Source organism: Pogonomyrmex barbatus, unplaced genomic scaffold, assembly GCF_055798465.1.
Source record: "Pogonomyrmex barbatus isolate J1 unplaced genomic scaffold, ASM5579846v1 scaffold21, whole genome shotgun sequence".
NCBI classification, from domain to species: Eukaryota; Metazoa; Arthropoda; class Insecta; order Hymenoptera; family Formicidae; genus Pogonomyrmex; species Pogonomyrmex barbatus.
The window spans coordinates 1,686,520-1,711,580 of record NW_028297118.1 but is presented as its reverse complement, the minus strand read 5'-3'; the positions used below and the strand labels follow the sequence as shown (position 1 = coordinate 1,711,580).

General features: G+C 39.2%; 1 protein-coding gene across 18 annotated transcripts in view; it reads right to left on the bottom strand.

Moving 5' to 3' along the window:
- Positions 1 to 233: 233 nt before the first annotated feature.
- Positions 234 to 25,061, bottom strand: part of LOC148936493 (protein muscleblind-like) — a 301,423-nt gene continuing 276,595 nt past the window's right edge. For 16 of the 18 annotated variants that reach the window (XM_089078059.1, XM_089078064.1, XM_089078067.1 and 13 more), the window contains one exon: positions 234 to 305. In XM_089078059.1, coding sequence (XP_088934185.1) covers positions 249 to 305 — 57 coding nt within the window. In that variant the 3' untranslated portion in view covers positions 234 to 248. Of the gene's footprint in view, positions 306 to 20,910; positions 23,111 to 25,061 lie in introns of those variants that run through there. The other 2 variants (XM_089078078.1, XM_089078080.1) reach the window with 1 other exon arrangement.

Genomic DNA, 25,061 nt, shown 5'->3' with positions numbered 1-25,061 from the left:
GTCGTTGATACCAGTAGCACTCATTAGAACATGTCATGTACCTGGCTTCATCAAATATATGTATGTGCACACGAGGGATGCGAATGATCAAGTATCTAATTACTAATTAATAGAGAATGAAACTCGGAATATCGCAATAGTTGTTTTACACGTACAAATATTTATATGTGGCGTATATAATATTTAACATTATAATAATAAATACTATATCATCTGTTCAGTATCGTACTCACTTTGCGTTGTTTCCATCATTTATCATCATTACTTACGTATAAATTCTCAACACGATGCACAAGCACGCTTACCTGCAACAAAAAATGCAATCGAATGTAGAGATAAATTACAAAATATTTTACACAATATTTTATATATTATAAATACTTGTGTTTAAATGCAAAGATGAAATAACATTTCCTTCTACTAACCGGCATTAACTTTTATCTATTATTTTGTTATTTTACCATAACTTTATTCAGTACTACTATGCATAAGATGGCAAAACACTCTCGTTTGAAAGTCTAGAGGTAAGCCGTTCAGAGAAAAATTCTCGAAGGATTTTCCTTCTTTTCCTTTAGCGATATAAAGGTTACTAACGGAATCGCTTAAAGCGAGTATGCAGAAGTTGCACGGCAACCGAATACAATATTTTATGCACAGTTTTATTTCGCAACGTCACAGCGATAACGATACTTGAGAAAGATGTAGACATTATTAGTAACGTCGACGCATATTCATTGAATTTTGCTGATTTAAATGTCTTATGATGAAAAAGCAACATAAAAAAAAAATGACAATAACAAGGTATTTTCATTGCTAATATTTAATATTTGCATCAGCGAGAAAAAAGTATGCGAGAACTTCTCGCATCAGCAAGAGAGAATGTTTTTTAAGAATCAGTTCTCTCTAAAATGAAATCTACAGAGCGTTTATAAAAAAATTGACTTCCGCTATAATATCTCATAAACGTTATTTTAATATTTGATTTAATTTATTTGAATTTATTTATAAAAATCTCAGCTTTAACTACAAAGTCATTTAACTTTAAATATTAAATATAAATATTAAATATTAAATATTAAAAATATAAAAAAAATTGACTTTCGCTATAATCTCATAAGTGTTATTTTAATATTTATTTGAATTATTTATTTATAAAAATCTCAGATTTAATTTACGGTAAGTCATTTACTTCAACTTCAAATGTTAAGAAGAATGCTCGCGACAAATGATGGTTGGAAATTTTTCGTCAAAAGGGAGTTGCCGCCAAAACGATCGAAGGAAGATACTTTCTCCACGCTCTCGCGGGCAATGTCGTTTGCGAAATAAACTCGACCTGTATCCACGTTTCTAATCCCCCCCCCGAAATTCTCGCGAAGAACGATATAAACGTAACGACGCGCACGATGCGGATGCAGACTCAGCCCGGCGCGCTCGGCGCCATAAAAGTCGCCGGGGCCGAGCGGTGTGGTAGAATAAAGAAATCCTCCAAGGACTTCTTCGACTTTCCGCACGGCGCGCGTTAACAGATCGCATAAAGATTACTAATGGAATCCGTACGAGCGTATAAAAGCTGCCCCGGGTGTGCGATGGCGTTGCGATGCCGCGCGCGGCAACGCTAGCGTTAGCATTAGCGAGTTCGCGCGTATTCGACGCCCCCCCCTCCCTCCCTCCCTCCCCCCGCGATGGCCTTAAGGTGGGAAAATATCGTGGAAGCCGAGGGCCGAAGCGAGTCTGCATTTTAGCTCCGGCGGCAACGGCGGAGAGCTCGCCCCGGCTGATTGGGGAAAGCCCCGGGGAGCCGTTTCGTCGTCTTCCTCACCTTCGTCTTTTTGGATTCTTATTCCACGTGCCGAGCCCGGCCATCCTCATCCTTCCCCCTGCGCCCCCCTCCCCGCCCTCACGATCGTTTTACGCGCCAACTACACACGAGAAAACGTGTGTAAATGGTGGACGTGGGTCCGTCGTAACCACCCAGGTACCACTTTCCGCTTGCGCAGGATCCACTGAAAATTTTACAGCGACCCCGAAGAGACCGGGGGAAGGAGTTAGACATCCGCACTGGGGACTGGCGAGAGGGGGCGGAGGGGGCGGAGGGGGACGGCGGTGGCGCGCGCGGAGGGAAGGCGGCTCGAGAAGGCAGGAGGCTCGTTCGAATTTTCGTGTCTGCGACGTTTTAATAAATTACGAAAGCTTCGGGCGCACTTTCGCGGATAGCTCAACGGGGGATCGTTTACGGCGGCTTCGAAATGAATTTGTTATCGTCGTCGAGCCAGACGGCGAACGTGAACTTTCCGCTACGTGCGCGTCGATCATGCCAACGTCGAGCGGTTAACAGCTTGCTAGTCGGTAAGTTTCCCGAAAATAATATGAGCAATACGAACGTGCATTAAATTATTATATAAGTGTTTAAACCACTTGCTCTGCACGGTGTGCGCCAATGTAATTTAAAGTACGTACAACCATGTCGTTTTGCTATTTACGTTCACTCGCAATCGGAATAATTTTAATTGTTAATTTTGCTGCATAAAGAGAAAATCTGTATGTTGTATATTTTATACAAGACTAATTGTAGACAATCCGACAAGCTCGAATTATCTAATCGCGATATTACGATTATCGCTTATCGTCATTTTTCTTCGAAAGAGTTTGCTAGTATTTATCTCGGAAAAGCATTTATCTCGTGTAATCTGAACAGGCAAACGATACATCTCCCCTTCGGTTCGTGATTATCTTGACGACGCATGCTTCTCGCACAACGTTATTATCACGTCGGAGAGTCGCTGCAAATGTAATCATAACGGTCAAATTGTCAAATCGTTACGTTGGAAACGATAAAGCCGTCAGAAGTAAATAATTTAACAGCTCGCGTTAACCTCCCCCCCCTCCCCCGAATCTCATTGAGTAATTAATCGAGAGTCAAGCAGCGCGGATTTGAACAGATTGCCCGATCAAACCCGTAAAATTGGAAACACAAAATTGTTTTCCCGCGTTTCCAAAGACTTTTATTAGGCAAACAGCTTCATCTTATTATCCATTTTTGCAGACCGAGTCTTTCCTCTGCCTCTGTTAATCCAACGGCTGGCTTAAAATTGTCAAACACTCTTCACTTTTTTAATTAAATAATTGAAATAGATCTGAGTGAATTTATATTTAATTATTTGGCGATTTTTTTTTTTATGAGAATTGATTGGAATATTTAACCATTTTGATCCACGATGAGTTTTCATTAAAAATATTTGCAAAATATATGCATTAATAATTCGTTCACGTAATATTAAATATATCAGATTATTATTGAAAATATCGTGGCAAAAATTCAATTAATTATCCTTATTAAGCAATAAAAATTAAAAATTATTAAAAATTTCACTTATATGAATACTTGTGCATTTATATTAAATCAAAGATTACTTTGGAACACACTATACACACTCGGATTATGCGCGTTTCTTCTTTCAATGTTGAATATTGCAACATTTATCCGGTCATAATAATTCTGGAATAAGGAGTAGCATAAAGAGATAACTTAACGGATAACTTAAATCGGATAAAAGTGACACGGCGCGAGAATGGAGACTTTCTCCTTCGGCAGAAAAAAAATCACGCATTTTTTCATACTTGTGCGAAACGAACGCTCTTTTATGGCGAGGTTAAGAAGCAACCGAGGTATCGCGTGACGTAACTCAAACGAACGATGATCCGAGCCGAGTGAGATGATGCGTTCGGTAACGCAATAATAGTGCGATAAATATATCAAAGGGAAAGTAGAAAGCACATGCGCGTACAGACCGCGTACAGAATAGAAACGATCGCTCTCGATTTCTGCAAAAAAGGAAGGAAAGCCAATAGCTTAAAAAAAAAAATGTCTCTTTGTTCGTGTTGTTTCAATAAATCTCTTTGTCTCGTTCCCAGCAGCATGACGACCAATTCCGGTTGGCGCTTTCGACTGTGACGAACGTAGTTTCAAAACCGGGCGGACCCCCGCCATTTCAGTCGCAGTTTGCGGTGCCAGATATCGTAATGACGGTACGCATGAATGCCGAGGAGGTCTCTATTGAGCGTCGCGCAGGAAAATCAAACGAAACAAATGTGTATCTATGAGGCACCTCGCGCCGACTTTGCTCGAAGTGAAGAGAGAAAGTAGAAATTACGTAGGAATACGCGAACGCGAGAGAGAACCAAGCGAATGACCTAACGAAGATGCAGCGAGAGTCGAGAAGAAAGGATAAGAGGGAAAAAAAAAAATGGCGAAAATAGGGTCAATGTCAGGGGAAAGAGGAAAGGGATAAAAACGGTAAAATTCTAGTAGAATTTCTCTCTCTCTCTCTCTCTCTCTCTCTCTCTCTCTCTCTCTCTCGACAGAACAGTTGGGAGACGGAAGGGAAAGGGGAAAGAGTTTTGGGAGGGTGCATAAGAGCAAGGTAGTGGAAATCCGGACTGGCTGAAAGGAGCGATGCGGGATTACGAAAGGATTTATTTGAGATTTTCTGCTGCTACTACTGCCGTCACCACCATCGTCGCCGTTGCCGTAGCACTGTAACAGCTCGGCTCGGTTTGGTGTACAAATAACAAAAAAAAAAAAAAAAAAATAGGAAACCGAGGGAGACGTAAGAGGAGGATGGAGAAGGAAGGATAACTTCCAGCGTGCAGTCACTAGGACAATAAAATCATGCCGATTGGCGTATCGAAACGGCATGTCGCAATGTTGCATTTGCTTGTAAATCGGATTGCTTCATACCGTATATCGCATACCTGCCATTGTATTTGCTAGCAGCAAACAGTTCCTCCTATTTTCCTTTTTCTAGTTCTCGAGCTTACGTTTTAACATTGAGTAACATCGCGTAAATAACAAAACTGGATTTCAATGGCGTCATCTTAATCACTTTGACCCTCTTACTCTCTCTCTTTTATTTTAATATATCATGTCACATCAATATTTCTGACAAAAAATATTTTGTTTTGCTACATTATTTGCAAAGTTTAAGTATCTTTTTTTTTTTTTTTTTTTTCTTAAAAAGTATGTCTCTACAATGTATTGCTTGTTTTTTAAATATCGCTTTCATTTATAGCTTTTTGTATTTTCTGATTTAAGAACGGAACGTCGATTGCAATTAATGCATATTGATGTATAATTAAAAAAATTCATTAAGAAATTTTTATTCGTTTTGAGCATATTATCGCATGCTTACATTTCGTTATAAATTAATAACATATTTTTATTTTTATAATACATAAAAGTCTTTTACAAGGTAGACCGTCAGAATTGAAAGGTTCGGATAAATTCCCAGTGCGGACATCGGTTTGGGGATGGAAACGTCCGTCAAGAATGGGCCGTCTTTGCCAACCAGCCAGTGCCTTCGTTATAATCTGGCGAATGAAAGTTTCGTACTATCGAAAATACGTCAAGACGTATCGGCTCAAACGAGATGGCATCGTCGTTATAACGGAACTAGCAGGCTGCGCGGCACCGCAATTAGTTTCGTTCCCTTTCCGTGTTCTCTCGCCTGTCGGTTCCAATCTTTTTACTTTATCTTACAAAAATGAGAGACCAAAGACATCAAGTAGAAAATAACGAAGGACTAACGACAAAAATTAAACGATCGTCACGTTACAACTTAGAAGCCACCCTGTCGAATTCTATTTTTGATATTGGTTTGACATTACGCTCGACCGAGTAACCCTTTCGCGATCATTTTTGGTGTAACCGAGTCATTTGATTCGAATCAAAATAGAAACTCGATCTTCTCGTTTAAACATAATTCCAGAAATGATAAATTGACATATTAATGACAGTAATATATCACGAGATTTTGCGTCTAGAGGAGCAAACTTACGCAAAACATTATCGGCAGCAGTTGATCCTTTTCATAGTAAAGTTTTGAGATGACTAATGATCTTTAGATAGCACTTGCCTCAGAGAGGTTGATACGATAGTCACAGGTTTATTAAGCATCGGTGTAGGTTTCCCTTAAACGGCAAGGTAATAGTATCATAAGAACATTCATGTCAAATTACAGTTACATGGCGTTACACCATGTGACTACATCACGTATCAAATTAAAGCGGATGAAGTCGATTTACAAAATGTCAATCATCTGAAATTCGCAATGCTCGGAAAAGAAGCTTTATTAAATTATCTTCAATAAATATCGAGGATATCAAGATATCAGTTTGTGACCAAACTAAATCTTAACTGCTGTCGCAACCTGCTTAATAACTACGACGTAGTTAAGGCAGGTGGATAAGCGCGGTTCTCAAACCTCCAATAATATTACGAGCGATGACATTCACTTCAACGACGACGACGACGACGACGACGACGACGATGACGACATCCGCAGTTAGGGCAAGTAGAGTAAAGCACGACGCATTAGTGTCGGCAAGCCGGCACGAGGCGAGGCTCGTCCGCGCGGTGTGTGCGCCAACAACTTCGAAACAACGATTATTATCCGCGCATACCGAGATGTATGTATATTAGTTGGAGAAGCTACCAGAACTGCCGACGCTAATAAAACCCAGGTGCAGGTGCAACCGCCGCGTTTGCGTGCACTGCATATCGTCACCGCAGCAATTAATAATCATTACATTAGGCGGGCGGTTCTCTCGCATACCGAAGTACCTGCCGCCTTGTAATCTATCTACTCGCAAGCCCAATAGGGATGGGAGAACAGAAGTGAGACGTCTCAAACTTACAGCGATATTAACCATCTTATTCCCTTCGAATAATGCTCGAGTACTCGGCAAAGCTGCTCGTGTAACCATTTAATCCATTCTTCGCAATTGAACGATCAAAATTAATTACGTAAAAATTTCAACGCGACAACCCGCTCAGATGATCTCTTTCAGAGTGTATACATTCTAAACTTATTGTCGTGTGATTGACGTGTCGAACGTCACGAAGAAAGAAGTTGTATCGCAATACAAACTGGGATGGTTCTCATAATATCCGACAAAATTAAGTTCATCGAAAAGTAAAACTCGTAAAACAAAAAGATGTATATATATTTTTTTTTTCAATTTAAATATTTTTAATGCTCGGCTCGAGGGGGGAACGAGAAGATTAATAGAGGATTGGAAAGTCTTGCTCGTAATAAAAATCTTTACGACGGCAACAACGCAATCGAGGTATTGCGTCGCCTTCGACTGCCTTTGCCCATATCGATGTTATCTTTTTGCCGCAAGAACGGTAACGTGAGCAGCATCCCAAAATTGCGAAACTCATATTCGTGATTGATATTCCAATCGCATCCACGATGTAACCGATCATCCACGTTGCCACGTCTTGGTAATTGCATCTGGCTTTGCGACACCGTGGCTGTAACTCAACACCTGACACGTTTGCTCTTAATAGAACGCGAACTGGAAGAGACAGATATAATATAATGTGTTTCATGCTATCTAATCGCGTCACAAAAAGAAATTGTTAATATTGCGACGAAATTTGTCAACGTTGTACGAATTAAAAGCATATTAAGAATTTGTAAACAAAATGGAAAGAGCAAGTAAATACTTTATATTCTCTCTAGTTATTATCTCACAATTTAATTTAACTTGTTGGAATTAGTAAAATTATTGTAATTATTTCATGTTTTATTTTCAAAATTAGTTAATTTAGAAAATTTTGCCTCATAATTATGTAATTCAATTTTTAATAAATATATGTATATTTTTGAATTTATATAAATTTAAGATAATTGCTTATCAGCTTATTTTGCCGTTATTTTTAACTCGCAACGGTCCAAGGTCAAAATTAAATTTTTTCTTTTAATAAATCCATCATCAAATATAATTTCCGTCCCCCGCGAGAAATTTTTATTGCGAAAAATGTTACTTCAATTTATTCAGGATTCGAATTTAAAAACCTATTAAAGAAAAAAATTTAATTTTAAACTGCTACAAGTCTGTTCAATTTCTAATATTCTAAAATTAATATAAAACAAGTGCTGTTATTTTCATTAAAAGATTATAAATATATTACGCATCAGATAAAATTATGTTATAAAAAAATGTAAAAATATTTGATTTACAAATCATAATCATAAATAAATAGAGATCTTTTTTCATTCAGCTTATTTCTTGTGTGATTCGACTGTTATGTTATTAAAAAAAATCTCTGAAATAAAAAAAACAAATTATTAACTGGATACAGTTTTATGTTAAGTCATTTGCGTTTCATTCTGGTAAATATCTATGAAGAGATCGCGATCAATTTCTACGAATGCGATCACCAAGACACGACGTGGCGTCAGCGACTCCCTCCCGTCTGCCCTCCCCGCGTCGGTCGGTCGCGCGCCTAACTGTCCTATCGCCACCACCTCTCTTTTCTACTACCACCGGGCGTTTCCGTTCTTCAGAACTCGCGTGCAACTCGCGAACGCTTGGGGAAACCCTCCGGCGTTTTATACGACCGGCCAGGCGCCAGGGCGACTGCTCCGAGTCGCGGAAGTCGTCGCGCTGGCGGTTTTCTCTCCGTAAGTAGTAGACACGCGCTTTTGCCCGCCGCTCGTTTATGCGCCCGCATATTCCGGCCACATTCCGGCCTCCCTTTCGTCCCATTCCGCATGGACAATGTCCATGTCATCCGAGCTCGTTGCGCGAATGGCCGACATGGCTCGCAAATTGTTTCCAGATGGAAACGCGATCGTTAATAACCACGGACAAAAGTCACTGAACACACATCGGTGTTCAGTTGATGTCCATCTAATTTGAAAGCTCGCCCGGGGGATGCGGGATAGCTTACTCACATAGTCTGTACTGCATACGCCCCCCCCCCCCACACACACACACACACACACACACATGCAAACGATTCACGTAGTCACCTGCGTCGACCGAGGCATATACTAAGAAGTTTCACCCAACAGCATTTCCAGAGAGGACGATTAAAGGGAGTCGCCTCTGTACGACACAGGAGTTCGGGTTATCAAATGGGGTACGGGAGTTGTTAGATAAACACGTGTGTGTATGTGTCACACTCATGTGCGGATTCGTGTGCACGTGAGTATCGGCACAGGGACGTACATGCAGACAAACTGCATCGTGTGCGAGCACGTTGAGGCGAATGAGGGTGGTACCAAGAGTGAGGGTAGCAGGGGGATGACTGTTGGTCCGCGGGACCGAGGGGTGAGGGCGGCGGGCAATAGTCGGAGTGGCGCCGCGACTCCCGTGACGTCTGTCGGCGCGTCGGCCAATCAATAGCATCCCCATGGCAACCACAGATAACATCGGACACACACCGTGCCGCACAACCACGCCGTCTTTCGGGCATTCGGTACTTCTTTTCACTCGATGCCCAAACGAAAAGCCGACGGCGAAGACGAACCACGGGCCTACGGGGCGCAAAGGCGAAAGCACCGTCGAAAAAGATTTTTTTCTCAGGATCTTTCGCTCCCCATTTTTAAGTTACCCGAAGAGAGCCGACTTTCGTGTCATCCCCTTCAACTTTTATTTCTCCCTCTTTCCGCTTTTTCTTCCTCCAACTTTTTTTCCCTTCCATCTCTCCTCTTGTTCACCCCGATCTGCGCGATCGGTCGCGCGATACTCGTTTCATTATTCACCGATGCCTTTCGCGTCCGTCTGTCTCATCGTCTGCGAGTCTCTCATGCCATTGCTCTCAACTATCCTTCTAGCAAAAGGACTCTTTCTTCATCTTTAAATGCATCCTAACGTCACGTCAAGCATATATCGCTCGATAACTCCAACATAAGTTCGCATTTGCTGCGTATTATCGAGATAATACCTTCCTCCAGTTTGTCGTTAATTTTGTTTATCGAACGCTGGGTTAAAGATCAACGGGATATGACGCACGTGAAATCGTGGATCGATTATCGAAGGACCTTGTTGACTTTCCTACGTTCTATCTTCGTTCTATACGGTCGAGCTATATACTTGCAGGCCACGATTGGATCTTCGAGAGGAATCGACACCCGCTAAGCCGCGAGAGTCTTGCGAAAAATGGACTCGACAATGTAATCAGTTCTACTCTCCAGGAAGATTCAAGACACGTAATTCGATCTTGAGAAGAAAGAAAATACACTTCGCACGTCGCTATCACACACGAGCTGATAATGAGAGTTCTTCTGAAAGTAGCACAAGTTATTAATTCTTGCCAATCCCTGTGAATAACAGACTTTATTTTCAACAAAAGTTTGCAACTGCTAGCGCGGATACCGCACGATTCAAAAGTCAAAAAAAAAGACGATAAATAAAGGTATAAATAAGATTATAAAATTTTTAAAATAAATTTAGAAATATTTTAGAGATAAATTGTTATTAGTTACTTTAGAGATAAGAAACATAAAAAATGCATAACATTTTAACGACCTAATTAAATATTCATGAATTAATTCGTAATGCTGCAATTGAATCATAAATTATCTTTGTCCGTATCAATATTAATACATATTAATACATAAAATAAAGATAAAATAAGATAAAGATAAATTAAAATAGTTGTAAAAAGTAGTTGTAAAATTACTAAAAATAATATTACTTCCCATTTGAATATTTTACGTGTCAATAATCAATCGCGTAAAATGCAAGGCAATCAGAAAACAAAAGTACAACAATTTGAACTAACTCGCAAGACATTTGAAATCAACTCAACGTCACTTGATATTCCCTGATGTTCCCTATAAAGGATATCGCTATGTAAACCATAACAGAAACAAGCAAGCTGCCGTGTTTGCGATGTAAGTGAAGGCCCATATTAATTACTCGACCGTGTAAAGGTTCACCATTGGCCCAAAAATGCAACCGCCGGCGGCTTTCCAGGTCAGAACTATAACTAGCTTAGTGCGGAGAGCCGAAAGTTCTCGATTTCGCTCTTGAGATCACTTCGCCAGCGTATGCGAGAGAGTTTCGGACAAATTACGACATTTAATCTCGTTTAACCGGAGAAAACTTTGACGAGGACCGGGCCTTTTCGTTGTCATTACGAGCCTCGCATATCGCGCACATGGAGACACATCCCGAGCTCGTCCATTGGACACGACCTCAATGGACTGTCGTCGAGAGTATCGTTGACCTTCCATCGAATGTTTGCCGAACTCTACACAAGCCCCGCAGGGCATAACGAGAGCCCTGTTTGTTCTGCGGTGAGATACGCGACCCGGAGCGTTCTTAATGTCCAAGGGGAAAGATTTCCGCAAGGCCAGCCCTTCTTATGAGCTTCCTCGCGAATCCCCGCTCGACGTCGCCTCGCAACAAATCGCCTTAAAGGGATAATTCTCCGTCGAGAAGGTAAATTATGCTCCGCAATGCAGCTCGGGCGTTGCTTAAATTAAGGCAAAATTACTTTTGCTGACTGGAAGCTAACAATGCGAGATAGTTTCCACGGCTTTAATAGTTGCGAATTTCGAGAAATGAAACAAATGAGTTGTAAATTCGAAGAACCACATATGTAGGATAAATGGAATTAAATTAAAAAGTATCGTTAAACGTATTCTCATTATTTAATACTTAAAATAAAATAATCAATGAATAATTGTTTTTAATTAAAAGAAATGTAATGTAATAAATGGCATTTTATATACGAAATAATTAAAAAAATATAATGGATACTTAAGAAGATTCTATTCCTTAATTCTTCAAAAATAATTTTCTTTTTAAATCGTTTAAAACATTTAAAATAATAATAAAATAGTATTAGCAATATTTAATTTGCACTGCGTAAATATTGTTAACTTTAGATGTTGTTAAATTTTTTTAAATTACGAAAAAGATTATAAAATGCTCATTTCGAGAAATGAACATCTTGAAATTGAAATATAACATGATAAACTAACATTATAGTTATGATTATGGTTTGAATATTATATATATATCTTTTCGTCGCATGTTTTTTAAATGTCATTAAAATATAAGTAATATATGTTTATCAAAAAACTATAATTTTTTATATATTGTATACTTATTGTACATAATTAAATTCAATTTGTTTCGAAATATTTCAATTTCATCAAAAACAGTGTTTTAAATTTAATTCTGTTGATCGACATATATGCATTATATAAATATTTTTGCTTAATTAATAAGAAAATATAAATTTCTCTTAAACTTGACGATGAATTTGTATGAAATTTTTCTAAAACTTAAATATTTATTTTATAGTTATAAATCTTAAATTCTTAGAAAAAGATAGAAAAAAAGAAGATATCTGTGATATAATGTTTTACACATACCTATAATGACAAATTTTGTTAATATTTAAAATCACGTATCTTTAAAACAATAATTAACTTTTTGTATTGTACATGTGTTAACTCGTCTTATATTTCAAATACTAGAACCTTTTTAAACGTAAAAATAATGATATTAATATTTCATGAAAATAAATGACGGAAATCTTTAAACTAAGGAACATAATTAATTCTTTAAATAAGAAAAATATTTTCAGCTCACTTCAGAAAAAGATCGAAATAATGTTACGGAGGGATGTAAATGAAATTTCGAGAAACAACTTTGAAATCTAAAAAGAAAGGAAATAAAAAGGAAGAAATGTAACAGAAAGAACATAGTGAAAAAAAGAAATAGTGGTGGATGACGCGGTAGTTTCCCTATTTTTCGTGCGCGACAGAAACGAGCGTAAAGCTTAAGCGAAAATGCACAAGCGAGGAGGTCACAGGAGGATGTGATTTAACGAGATGTTTTCGTGAATTGTGCCTGCGCGGTGGTAACTAATAATTCGATTTTACGAGCGGGCGCGCGCCACGAGAGAGCCGGCGACGCAACCCTTTCCCTCCTCTAACTGGAGAACATCGAGCAGCCGGGAGGCGTCGTGGCGCCGCTTGGACGGGAACCCCATCCCCGACGGCTCTGCCCTTCCATCCATCCATCCCATCCGTCCATTCGTCCGTCCGTCCGTCCGTCCGTCTGACGGTGGCCGGTCAGTCGATCAGCTGGCCGAGAGACGGTCGGGATTCCAGAATGCCTGGACTACGTCCAACCGGGTTACCACACTTCGCCCTCTCAATTCCTCTTGCCACCCTCTTGCGCGCATCGACGTTCCACTTCGAAATCTCCCCACTGGCCCCCCCTCCCCCACCCTATCAAACCTTTTGCCCTACGCAGAAAACGAGTGTCGTCGTAAATCCGTGGTTACACCACGGTCGAAAAGTCGGTCGCCTTCGTGGAGACCTTCCCCTCCCCCCCACCTCCTCTCTTCCTCCCTGTTCATCTTTTTGGGAGACAAATAAATTTGGGGCAGCCGGTCATCCGAACGATTGACGTATCCGAATTTTCGTGGAACGCAATTATCCCGCGCGGAACAGTTACACGGTATGTATGTATGTACGTCCCAATTATTCCAACGACGCAGCCAGCGACGAAAATGTTTCGTTGATAGATGACCCCAGTGGCGATGCGCAATAATAGTGTTATTTTACACGGATTTTGCGATACGATGACAGGAATCGAGGGATGACGGAGTATCGAGATATCGGTGTAAAAAGGATCGGTGATTATACGAGCTATTTTCCTGCTTATGTAAATTATTGCTGTGCAGAAACATTGTTGTCTCTTTTATAAATCATACATTCATAATAATAATAATATTATTATTAGATATACAGGTATATAACAAGTTTTTCATTAATACAGAAGAAATTCATAATAATATTCTTTTTAACGTACACATAATAATAATGTTGAACTTACTAAAAATTATTATTAAAAATTTCATGTCGACTACGAGTTGATTCATTTTTTATTCCCAACAGACAATCTCTATTACGTACAATTGTTACATCATAAAGAAATCAAATACAATTAATACCGATTGTTTCATCGAGTTTATTCTTAACGCCATTTTTGAATGTTTTTTTATAAATTCATAAACCAATAGGATCGACTTGAAAGTCGGCCATCGTCATTGCGTTAATAAATTTCGTCCGCGAAAGATACGACGAAGGATCTGGAAGTATCTGGAGAGTTCTGCCTGCATGCTGTAGCTACGGATACGTAAAATTTTGATGTCGGAAACGAATGTCAAGTGGAGTTTCAAAGTGGATGAACAGTATGCGGATACTCGTTTCGTATGGCTAGAAAGTTCTAAAGATAGCACGCAATACCGCAACATCGAAAAAGTCTTTGCAAATTTAACAGAAAAGTCGTATAGTAAAACAGAAGAGTAGTCATCAAATTACAATCTCGCGACAAGTCTCAATTTTTATTTTTTGCAAATACGTAAAAATATATATATATATATATATATATATATATATATATATATATATATATATATATACATATATATAATTTTGGAACAGATCACCAATTGCAAGTTCCAATCTTACTTTCATTAATCAAACATTTTATACGATTTTATATTAATATGCAGTCCATACACAATTTCCTAAAAAGTACTCGCTCGTTAATTAACAAATAAAGCCCTATTTGTTTTACCTGCAAATAAAATAGTTCTTCTTTATACAAGCAATCCATATTGTCAGCGCTGTAAATTTTTAAAGTTAATTGCCATGTAAAAAAATAACGACATTATTAACCGGGAAAATGGAAGCAATCGATGTCGGAATTTCGAAAAATCACTACCTTTAAAAGCTCGACAACTTCGTGGTAGCAATACTCGTCATGCTAGTCAATAGTTATCGTATGAACAGTCGCGACAACAGATTTTCCATGTCTCACAGCTTGTGTTATTCGAAAAAATGTGGAGCTGAAATTGAAGTCTCGAAGTTTATCTACAAAGCGTATTATTATTCCCGGCGTATCACTATATTGACAGTTTCTTTCCTGATTTCAGGAATTTTCCTTTCGCTATTGATTCCAGTAAATTGATTTCAAATATAAATTTTTCATTAATTAATGTCAAACAAACTGTGTTTTAACAATAATTTATATTATTAAGCTATTGACAAAGTAGAGTATTTAACATATGTACAGAGAGAAATAAAATAGAGAATGTTGCGTTACATGAACCAATAAACGTTGACCAAATACTAAATTTATTAGAGAAACATTAAAATTTGAGATGAAACATCTTATATGTATGGTTGTCCTTTATTCATTCGAACACGTCGTTCCGCAGCGAGTCTAGGGAAATAAGGTGGGAACAGGGAGAAAACGGTGGAGCAGCGAAGCGAGGAAAAAGGAGAGAGAGGAGAGAGAGAGAAAGAGAACCCGGACCCGAAGTCGTTTCCGCGGGGTAAAACTCTCTTTGGTAAAATTCCAGAATAAACAAAAATGGAGCCCATCTCGTGCTTTATATCCCGGGCGGCTGACGTGGAAAAGAATCCAGAAACGCGAGCAAGCTCGTAAATCAAATGTGTCTGCACTGCGTATACGAGAGTCGAATCCGCGAACCTGGTGGCCCTTTAATCCTGCATCCATTATTGGTACGTCACGGATGTAAGAGGGTGCGCCTTCAAGAACGCGCTTCGAGCCAACCCTCAATCGGCAACCACCGTCGCCGTAAGGGACGGCGGATGCGGGGAGGGAGGATTCCTCTGCTTCCTCGCGACCACGCATTATTTCCTCGTCGTGGCATTCGATGTAGATGGCCTCGGGCATTCCAAACGTTTGATTGAAAATTTCTTGAGACTCGAGAATGGCGCGCGCAATGCGATCGGTGGCCGCATCGCGGTACTTTATCCCGCGTCTCTCTCTCTCTCTCTCTCTCTCTCTCTCTCTCTCTCTCTCTCTCTCTCTCTCTCTCTCTCAACGTGGAGAAAGAGGCATCCATTTATTTAACATGTAGGACTGTTTGATCTCTCTGGACGACGTTCGTGGCCGTTCGTGGCTCCTTTGCAATCTACATCGAATAATTCCGTCTTCGGGTGAGTCGCGACGTGCGGAATCCCGCAAGAAGAATATTCGACGGAAAGGACGCGCGTAATGCCCGGTAAAAAATAATGCTTCGCTATTCCTTACCCGCAAGGAGAAATGCACCGTCGACAATACCGTCGGCTCGCTTTTATATTTTTATACACCGATTTCTAGACAGCATACACTTTACTTTAATCCCGATGCGTTAAAATTAAATTCAAGCTTCAAATATCGATTTAATTTAAATGTGTAATTATCAAAATACTCAACGTGGTATTTTTAAACATTTGTAACGATTTTTTAAAGAAAGATTATTTCTAAAATTATCGACATTTATTTTTCTTAAAATTATCGATATTTATATCGGACGTTTATTTAACGATTCATTTTGACGTATTCGACAGATGAATAATATAAATAACATTTTTATGCGGTGCGCGTTAATTTAATTCGCGGTCTAGAGCAATTCAGTGCAAAAGTTATCGAGAAATGTATCATATGACCAACCGTGTAAATGACATAAATATAAAATGAAACATACAGAGTCCGACGGTAAAACATGCATGATAATGCAATAGGAATCGTGGAAAAGCAAGATCGTAAACTGCAATAAAGAAGGATACTGGAGGAGGAGGAGGCGGAGGAGGGGGGGGGGAGGGGGTTGAGCCGTCGGTCGATAAGTCGACTCCTCCGCGTAAATGGACCGCGTTATATATTTTTTTCTCTCCTCCTCCCCTTTCGTTTCTTTTCCCATCTCACTAAAGCTCGCTTCGATGGTACAGTGAAAACGGCGTACCGATCTTCGCGTCGAAGTTGCGCCAAGTTATACGAAAAGTTGAGGCGGAAAGTGGTGTGTGGTGTAGAAACTACAGGAATTACTGGCAATTACAGGAATGATTTATTAACTTTGGAAACTGGCTATCTCGAACCGCACTGCTGGTACCCCATCGCGGTTCTGGGTGGCGCCACGTCGAAGTATTCTAATGAACGCTGCAATAACCTGCGCTCTCTTTCTCTCTCTCTCTCTCTCTCTCTCTCTCTCTCTCTCTCTCTCTCTCTCTCTCGTGCGATGGTATATCGCTAGCAATTATAAGAATTAAAAAAAAATTCTGCCGCGCCCTGAAAATCAACGATGACTCCCGGATGAATATGATGTCTCATCGCATTGCTTCGTTTACCCTTAAGAGAGTCCGCCGCAAATAATAGTTAATTAATCTCTTTCACTTAATGTCCCGTCGCCTGTGCGTTTCGTTCCGATATAATTAATATATCTTTCCATATAATTTCCTTTTTGCTATAATTGCATTATGGTAAAAGTCGTGATATAACATTTTAAGATGTTTAAGGAATGCGGATGAATCACATTCTCTCGATACCACGATCGTGTCTACGCACAATTATTTTTCCCTCAAGACGCGGCATATGCCGTTGATGAGAAAAAAGTGTCACCAAATTAGGGCCGATTTAGTTCGAACGTAACGCGGTTAATCAACACACGCTATGTACCTTCCATTATTGGTGCCGAGGCAATAATAGTGCCGATGATCGCAAAGCAATCGATCTCCACGCCGGCGTTAATGGAAAATGAAATTGTGGCCGGGGTATTATCCCGAGAATTTGGATTATCCTAGCGCTTAATAGAAATTCTATTAATAGCCGGCATATTGTTTCTACCGACGGACAATGCCGAAGATCGCCTGATCCGCAGTTAATGACGCATTAACGATCGCATGTGCGTGCGATCAGATCAGTGCAAAAGGGGGCTGTACCACAAATCGACCTTCACTTTAGACGCTTTGTGACATACATTATGTTATATTGATGAACATTATCCTGAATTATCCTGATTACCATACTAATATGTCAAATTAACGACTTTATTCTCTGTGTATATATATATATATATATATATCGATCTTAATATTAATTATTTTTTAATATTTTCTTCCTGTAATTTCTCGAAAAAGATGAATAAGAAAAGATGAAATATACACTTTTTGTGACGTATATTATGTTATATTGATGAACATGAAAAATTATCATATTAATTATAATACTAATCATACCAATTATCATACTAATATGCTAAATTAATTTACTCTCTGTGTATATATATATATATATCCGCCTTTCTCAATATATTAATTAAAATTAAATATTTTCTTTCTCAAAAAAGATCAATAAGAAAAGATGAAGTCTACACTTTTTGTATACACAATTTCTTTTAAGAATTAGGAAATATTCTTTGTCTAAATCTAGATGAGTGTGTAAAAATAGAAATCGCAATAAGGAAAAGATCAGAAGAAAATTTTTACTTTGCCATTTCTAATGGCATCTCCTCAAATATAATGTTATATTACATTATCAAAAGTGTGGATGACTTGTAATAAAGCGTAAGATAAAAAAATGTGATTTTAATAATACTAGAAGAAATAAATAATTTATCAACAAAATTTATCTCGAAAAGATGCAAAAGCAAAGATATAGAAGCAAAACGCAAAGATATAGAAGCAAAACGCTATCGACGACCGGATGTTAATCGCGACCGATTCACGAGTCGAAGCCTGGCCTCAGTCGGAAATCAAAACTTTGCCTCGAGATACTAACTTGCAATTTACGCAAATCGCTCGACAACGGAGGCGGGGAATTAGGAAAAAGTGTTACAAAGTGATGAATGCCGTTGGAAAGTTAGGCGAGTTTCAGATTCGTTTACAAAATTCACTCGGCTGACGAAATTACCGGTTGTTTCCGTCGGTAGCCTCGCGATACCGGCGATCAAAGAGGGCAGGGAGGGGGAGGGTGGGCTCGATGCTAAAACCCTCGTCCTGCCCGTCCCCTTTTCGAAAAGCAATTCCTACCCGAAAGTTCCGTTCTCTCAGTACCAATGCAGGTGGTACCGTACCAGTCGCGTGTTACTACTGGCGTCATGTTCGATATCCGGTATGCCGCATACTACAGAAATACGGTTCGGATATTCTTTTATTTCTGCAGTCGTAAATCTGAACTTAGTCTTATATCAGCCAGTGCGCTCGGCGAATTGATATTTCCAGTTTAAGCCTCGCGATTAACCATAAACTCGAATCTTCAGGCCGAACAATGATATGTTAAAGCGAAAAGAGAATTACTATACGTTCCATACTATATATTTCAATACCTATCCGTAATATTAATCCATTTTTAGTATGTCCCTTTGTAAATCTAAGAGAAAAGAGCAGAGTGTGTGGTAATAAAGTAGTTGTTCTATATTTTAAAAGGATTTTATTTCACTGTTCTATGTATGATGATTTAGCTAATGATTTTTGCAAAGGCAAAAAAGCGGCTTTTGCAGGGTTTTAAAATAATATGTTATGTCACATAAAGTAAGAAAGAAATCTCTCTCTCCTAAATTGAGTTCAACAATTCTCTCTCATAAAGCTTTGACATTTTGTGTGTAGCGATAAAGTGAGATTTTTTTTTGGGGGGGGGGGGATTTTAATAAAAAATGCAAATAAATATAATGTGTATAAGATGGCTGTGTCTCAGATGGCTTAGGCGTATTATTGTCTCCCAAGCCTTTCATTTGTGTTTCGAAACTTGAGATCCTAAAGCTCCAGATCGGAGAACAATAGGCCTTTGTCAAAGCTCGCGAGTTTTGGGGGCAGCATCTCGGCAGCAAGTCAGTTGTGTGCTAGCAAACTGAAAGTGAACGCAATAGTCTGTATAGTCCTTTCAGTGAACACTTTGAAGCGCACATACATACATGCTGTGCGATAATGAAAATTTTTTTTTATTTTTACTATCATCAAACGATCACCATTAACTTGGCCGAAAAATACTTTCAATTACTGCTATAACAATTATTTAAATTTCAAACATAAATAACTTTTTCTCGGTTCTTCTCTGAGAATTTTCTCAATGACATTTAACTTTACTTAAATTGTTGTAAATATGATATAATTAAAGCGATAAATGATATATCTTTTACCTTAGCGCAAGCTATTTTTGGCTCGACGTTCTTGATTACGAAGCGACATGATCATACGTTTTTCGAAATAGGATAATTTTGACGTTCCCTCTCAAATGAACGCGTGAGGGTCGCTCGCGACGCAAACGACAAGGGAGCGAAAACGAAGAGGGTAGACCAACAGTCCTATCTGCAATTGCAATCGATAGTAAACCCGCCCTGAAGTCTCCGACGTCGGCTACGATATTTAAATGTCAGGCACATAACACGCGTTCGCCACCTCCGTAAGGGATAAGGTACCCTAACATTTATACTTCACCTCCACCCTTGTACTCCAGTCTCCGTGCGAGACCGACCCTCCTTTCTCTCTTATTTTCTCTCCTTGCTCTCTCTCTCTCTGTCGATCCCCATATCTTGCAGGTGCGTAAACGAGCGTGCACGGCGAGATAGGAGCGAGAAAAAGGGCGGAAGAGAGGATGGGAAACGGGTGAGAACGATAGTTCTCGGGAAGGGAAAAAGAAAGTAATTTTATTAAATTCTAAAGTTTTTGACTTTTCACGTAACACCTAAGCACACGACCGTCTAATCTAAAATCGTTATAACCCGATGTGGATGTCGTTGATAATAGTCATGATTGATCATTTTATATTCTTCGAGGCCAATAGATATTCCGGCCGTGGATACCAATGGGGTCAGATCCAATTTTCCCAATCAAGACTGTCCCTCTGTGTCGACACGCATGAAAAACTTTTGTTCGACGACGCACGTAATTAATCTCAAGAATGACCTCTAGAATGGCCTTTGTGGATCAAGTGCCTTCATCTCTTACGAACTTACGCACCATTGATGATACAATAATGTCAATGACAATTTAAGTTTTTGAATTCACGCTTCATATATATGCGTTTATATTTTACAATTCTTACGAAAGAACAATGCAATTAAATTGTGATCGTGAAGCAATATATTTTTCTGAATAAGTAATATTAATTTCATTATTTTATATTATCCCACTTGAATAATTTCAATATAATTTAAAAATTGTGATAATCATAGTAATAAATTATTTCCATAATTATAAATGAAAAATAATAAAAAAAAAATAAAAAATCCTCAAGCGTCAGTTTCTCAAAAAGATATGAATTATAAATTTATATATCAGGCACATTTGTTTTTATATTCCATTCTTGCTTTTCTGTTTTCTTGGCGCCAACATTTTAACCAAGAAGAGTTGATCGAAACATTAGTCTGAAAGTGCGAACATTCGCAACGAAAAGTTTTCATGAAAACTGGAAAGAATGATGCTGGTATCTCGGTAATTCGATCAGATGGCAAACGCACATAGAGAACAAAATTTTCGACTTTACGCTAATAGAAGAGATAAACAGACCCCTTTTACCTGACTTAGGGAGAGAGGGGGGAGAGAGAGAGAGAGAGAGAGAGAGAGAGAGAGAGAAAGAGAGAGAGAGAGAGCGCAAAAGGGCGCTACCCAATTTTCGTCGAATGTCGAATATCCCTTCGCATCACGACGTGCGAAACTTTAACGTTAAGATCTTTTTAGAGGCGCTAACGTTATTAATCCGGGAATGGTACGGTTATATCCGGCACACACCCTCGCGACTCTCCGGAATGTCGGAGGGTGACTCAGTCTCTCGCGGTGGCGGAGAGAAATAAATGACGTCACGCTTCGGGAAAAGTACTTTCCTGTGGTCTGCTATCCGACAACGAAGTTCGAGACAAAGAAGAAGAGAGAAAAAGAAGAAAAAGAAGAGGAAGAAGAAAAAGAAGAATTCGTGCCAAATGTCGTTGTTACCGGCTGAAAATTCGTCGAAGCTCACAAGTTCAAGCATAATTGGATCCCGTATTTCTAATAAAGAGTTAAACGATCCTTTTCGATCAGAAAATTCAACTGCCTGGTATCATATTGAAAGCAGAAATATTACGGACTACAATTAAACGATATATTTACAAGACGTTTCAATATCAATAAATCTGTTTCCAAGACAAAGTGCTTGTCATCACACAAGCAAATATCTAAATATACGTCATAAGGCGGATTATGAGCTTCCAAATTTTGGGTTTAAACATCTGCAAAATATTGGTAAACATCTTTGGTATATATCGTTCGATATCTTTATTCCGAAATGGAATTCGTGTCGATTCATATCCCTCGCTATAATGGAACACGATTACAATAGAGATAGTCATAATTGAAAACGTCCGTTCTTTATTGAGCGGACGCGCGCATGTCGACGTGACCCGAAAGTGAGCCAATGTCCTCGCGACAAGCGAAGCCAGATAGGTAGAAGTTTATGACTAATTCCGCGTAATTTATGACGAGCATAGTAGTATTGAATAGACCATAGTCACGCGCTCGCTTCGTCAACGTTCGCTTCGTTTCCGTTATTAACGAAATCGCACAAAGAGAATGATATTGTCTCGGTGCAATGGATTAAGCCTCTTTTTTTTTGGGGGAGGGGGGGAACAACAGAGTAAGAAGTCGAATTGATTGATGCGTCAATTCACTGATGCGCCAGTTATTGGTCAACGTTCAGATTGCGCACTAACAATATATATTATCAAAATTATAAAAATTAATATCTAACAAAGAAACTTTTTTTAAAAATTAGGACAATGAATGACAGAATGGTTAACATTTTTTCCGTTCGAAATGAAGATAAGACGTTTCGAGTTAAAATTCTTCAGACTACGTCTGTTGCGCCTATCCTTCGGCAACGTACGTCCATCGCGAAGTACATCCTTGAAATATTTAGCATAACCTCTTAAAATAACCCCCTATGCGTTTTCTGCGAAAATAGCGAAAAATCCGTGACTCGAAGCTTCGACCGACGAGTAAAGTTCCGCTATGAAGCTCAAAAGCGCGACACAGACCGGCGAATCTTTTTACCAGCGTGTACGAAGTGATTTATAGTTGGCTAGTTTTTCCCTATTTCCTACAAAATGACAAGGGAGCTAATTAACTTGGCTATTGTTGGCCCCGACTTCGATCCTTCAGCCCCCTCTCTCCCGCCACGCGTTCACGGGGAGTCGCAAAACTATTATTACTCACGCCATGTTACTTCGCGGTAATTAACGAACATGGCTGGAATATCCGACCCGGCAGAGAGGGGAGAATTCCGCTTTCGCTGACTGTCGCGTAACTTTCAGACCCGTTGCCTCTTGCCGAGCGTCTCCCGTTCGGATGAGACGACAACGAGGCGCTCTGTCAACCGGAAAAAGAATTCAGCCCTTCCCGAACAGCGTGATCCGGCGCGTTGCATGGCACACAAATTTCAAGAATGATTAACTTACTTTCCGTTGAGTCACCGTTAAAACTATGACCTTCGAGGGAACCAGCTTTTAAGAACATGTAAACATGCTTACCTGAAACAGAAAGAAAGAATTGCACATAAATATCTATTGATAAACTATTATTATTATTATTAATGCAAAACGTATCGTGCTGAATTTTCTTTAAAAATAACGTTATATTTAACATTTGCGAATCCAGAATTTTGGAACCTAAAATTCACCGGACCTAACTCGGAAACAAAAACGGTTACTGGACAACAACTACTTAAAGTCAAAATCAACGCGGCAAAGTTAAAACAAATGTGAACACGGTGGGAGATGAACGGCGTAAATTTTCGTGTAACGCCGAGTAAACTTGTGAATAATTAATTAGTAATATGAGATGGGGGTTGCTAAGGACCGGTTGGCTCGGACCATCCTTTCTCGGCCGGCTCGACAGCCACGGTGCTCAGGTTTGAAATTGGAGTCCCCTTCAGCCATGGGGACCTCCCGTTCCCAGAGCCCGTCTTCGAATGAGGCACGCGAGGCGACGTCGACCACGTACCCTCGCTCACCTCATTATGCTAATTATTTAAATCCCCCAACGCCACATTATGTTAAGCCCCGGCGCACTTGGCAACGTGTCCCGCGTATCTGTATAAATCATCGTTATATCCTGTGGCTCGTTAAGAAAGTAAAGAGGTTACCGTAGTACAACCTGCAGTATGTCCGATAGTGATATTATTCAATAAAACGTAATTAATTCGTGAACGTCTCATTAAGCGTATCAACCTTTTTCCGGAAATCTATTTTCCATTAGTTTGCACAGGTCCACCCTTAAAAGAGATATGCCAGAGGATTAATTATTTTTTTCGCAATGCTGATTGGTTTCCCAATTTTGCTCACTTCTGCTGTGAAAAGAGCTTAAACGTCGTGCATTTTGATGATCTGTATATTTTTTTACCTGATTATTTTTATAATCGATTAAATATAATTATATATAATTGTGTAATCTTATCAATCTTCTTCATATCATATAGCTCATAGCAGTATAAAATAGACATATATATATATATTTATGATACAAATTGATGAAATTTATCTAAATTTTACGTAATTGTAATGTGTATGTATGGTATCAGAAAATAAATACCATGAGCGTCTAATAATATATAAAATAAAAATTTTTTTTAAGCATTGTAATATAAAAATTATATATTTAATCATATTTTTATAAATTAAATTTTGTTTAATTTCAATTAAAACGTAATTTTATATATAAATAGCATAAATTATTATATCATACCTTTCGCATGATATATACATTTAACTTTCGGCAAGCTTATTTATGCAATTATTGCAATTTATTCCGAGAATTATTCCAAGAAGGAGGAAATAAATACAGAAACTGACTTGCAGCAATTATCAATTAATCAATTTCTAGCGAAATCACGTACACGTATACGTATGCGAGATAAAAAGTTGCGAGATTAGAAAATCGCGAAACTTGAAGAGAGAGAGACTTGGGGAAAAAAAAAAACGTCACAAAGCTGCTCGAGCATTTATCGGCCAAGTAAGCAAACGAGACAGGGCGCAGGGGGAGAAAGAAAAATACATTCGCCGGGCGTAGTCGCGAGCTCGCGTATACGATATATCGGGGCGAAACGTGAGAGAGATACACGCCGAGAGGGTCAGCTGCCCGCCCACGACCTTAGTTTCACATGCCCGGCGCATTTCGGAAAACTCGAGTTCAGCCAGGCTTATAGTTGAAGTTTGATACGACGTTGACGGTGTGCGCGTTTAGTGAAACTGGTGGGAGTCTGCGCGCGGCATGAATAAAACATTTTTCAGGGTCGTAAACCGTTTCCTGAGTTTTTTTAAAGGGTCGCGCGCCTCCTCACCTCCGGCACTCCGAGCCTCGTGCCGGCAGCTCCGGAGGCGCGAGCGCACGGAGTCATTAGTACGTACAGGCTGACGACGGTGAAACAAAGTGTGTCATGATCAGAAATTATGGCAGCTGGTTGCAGCTGGTTGCAAACGCGAG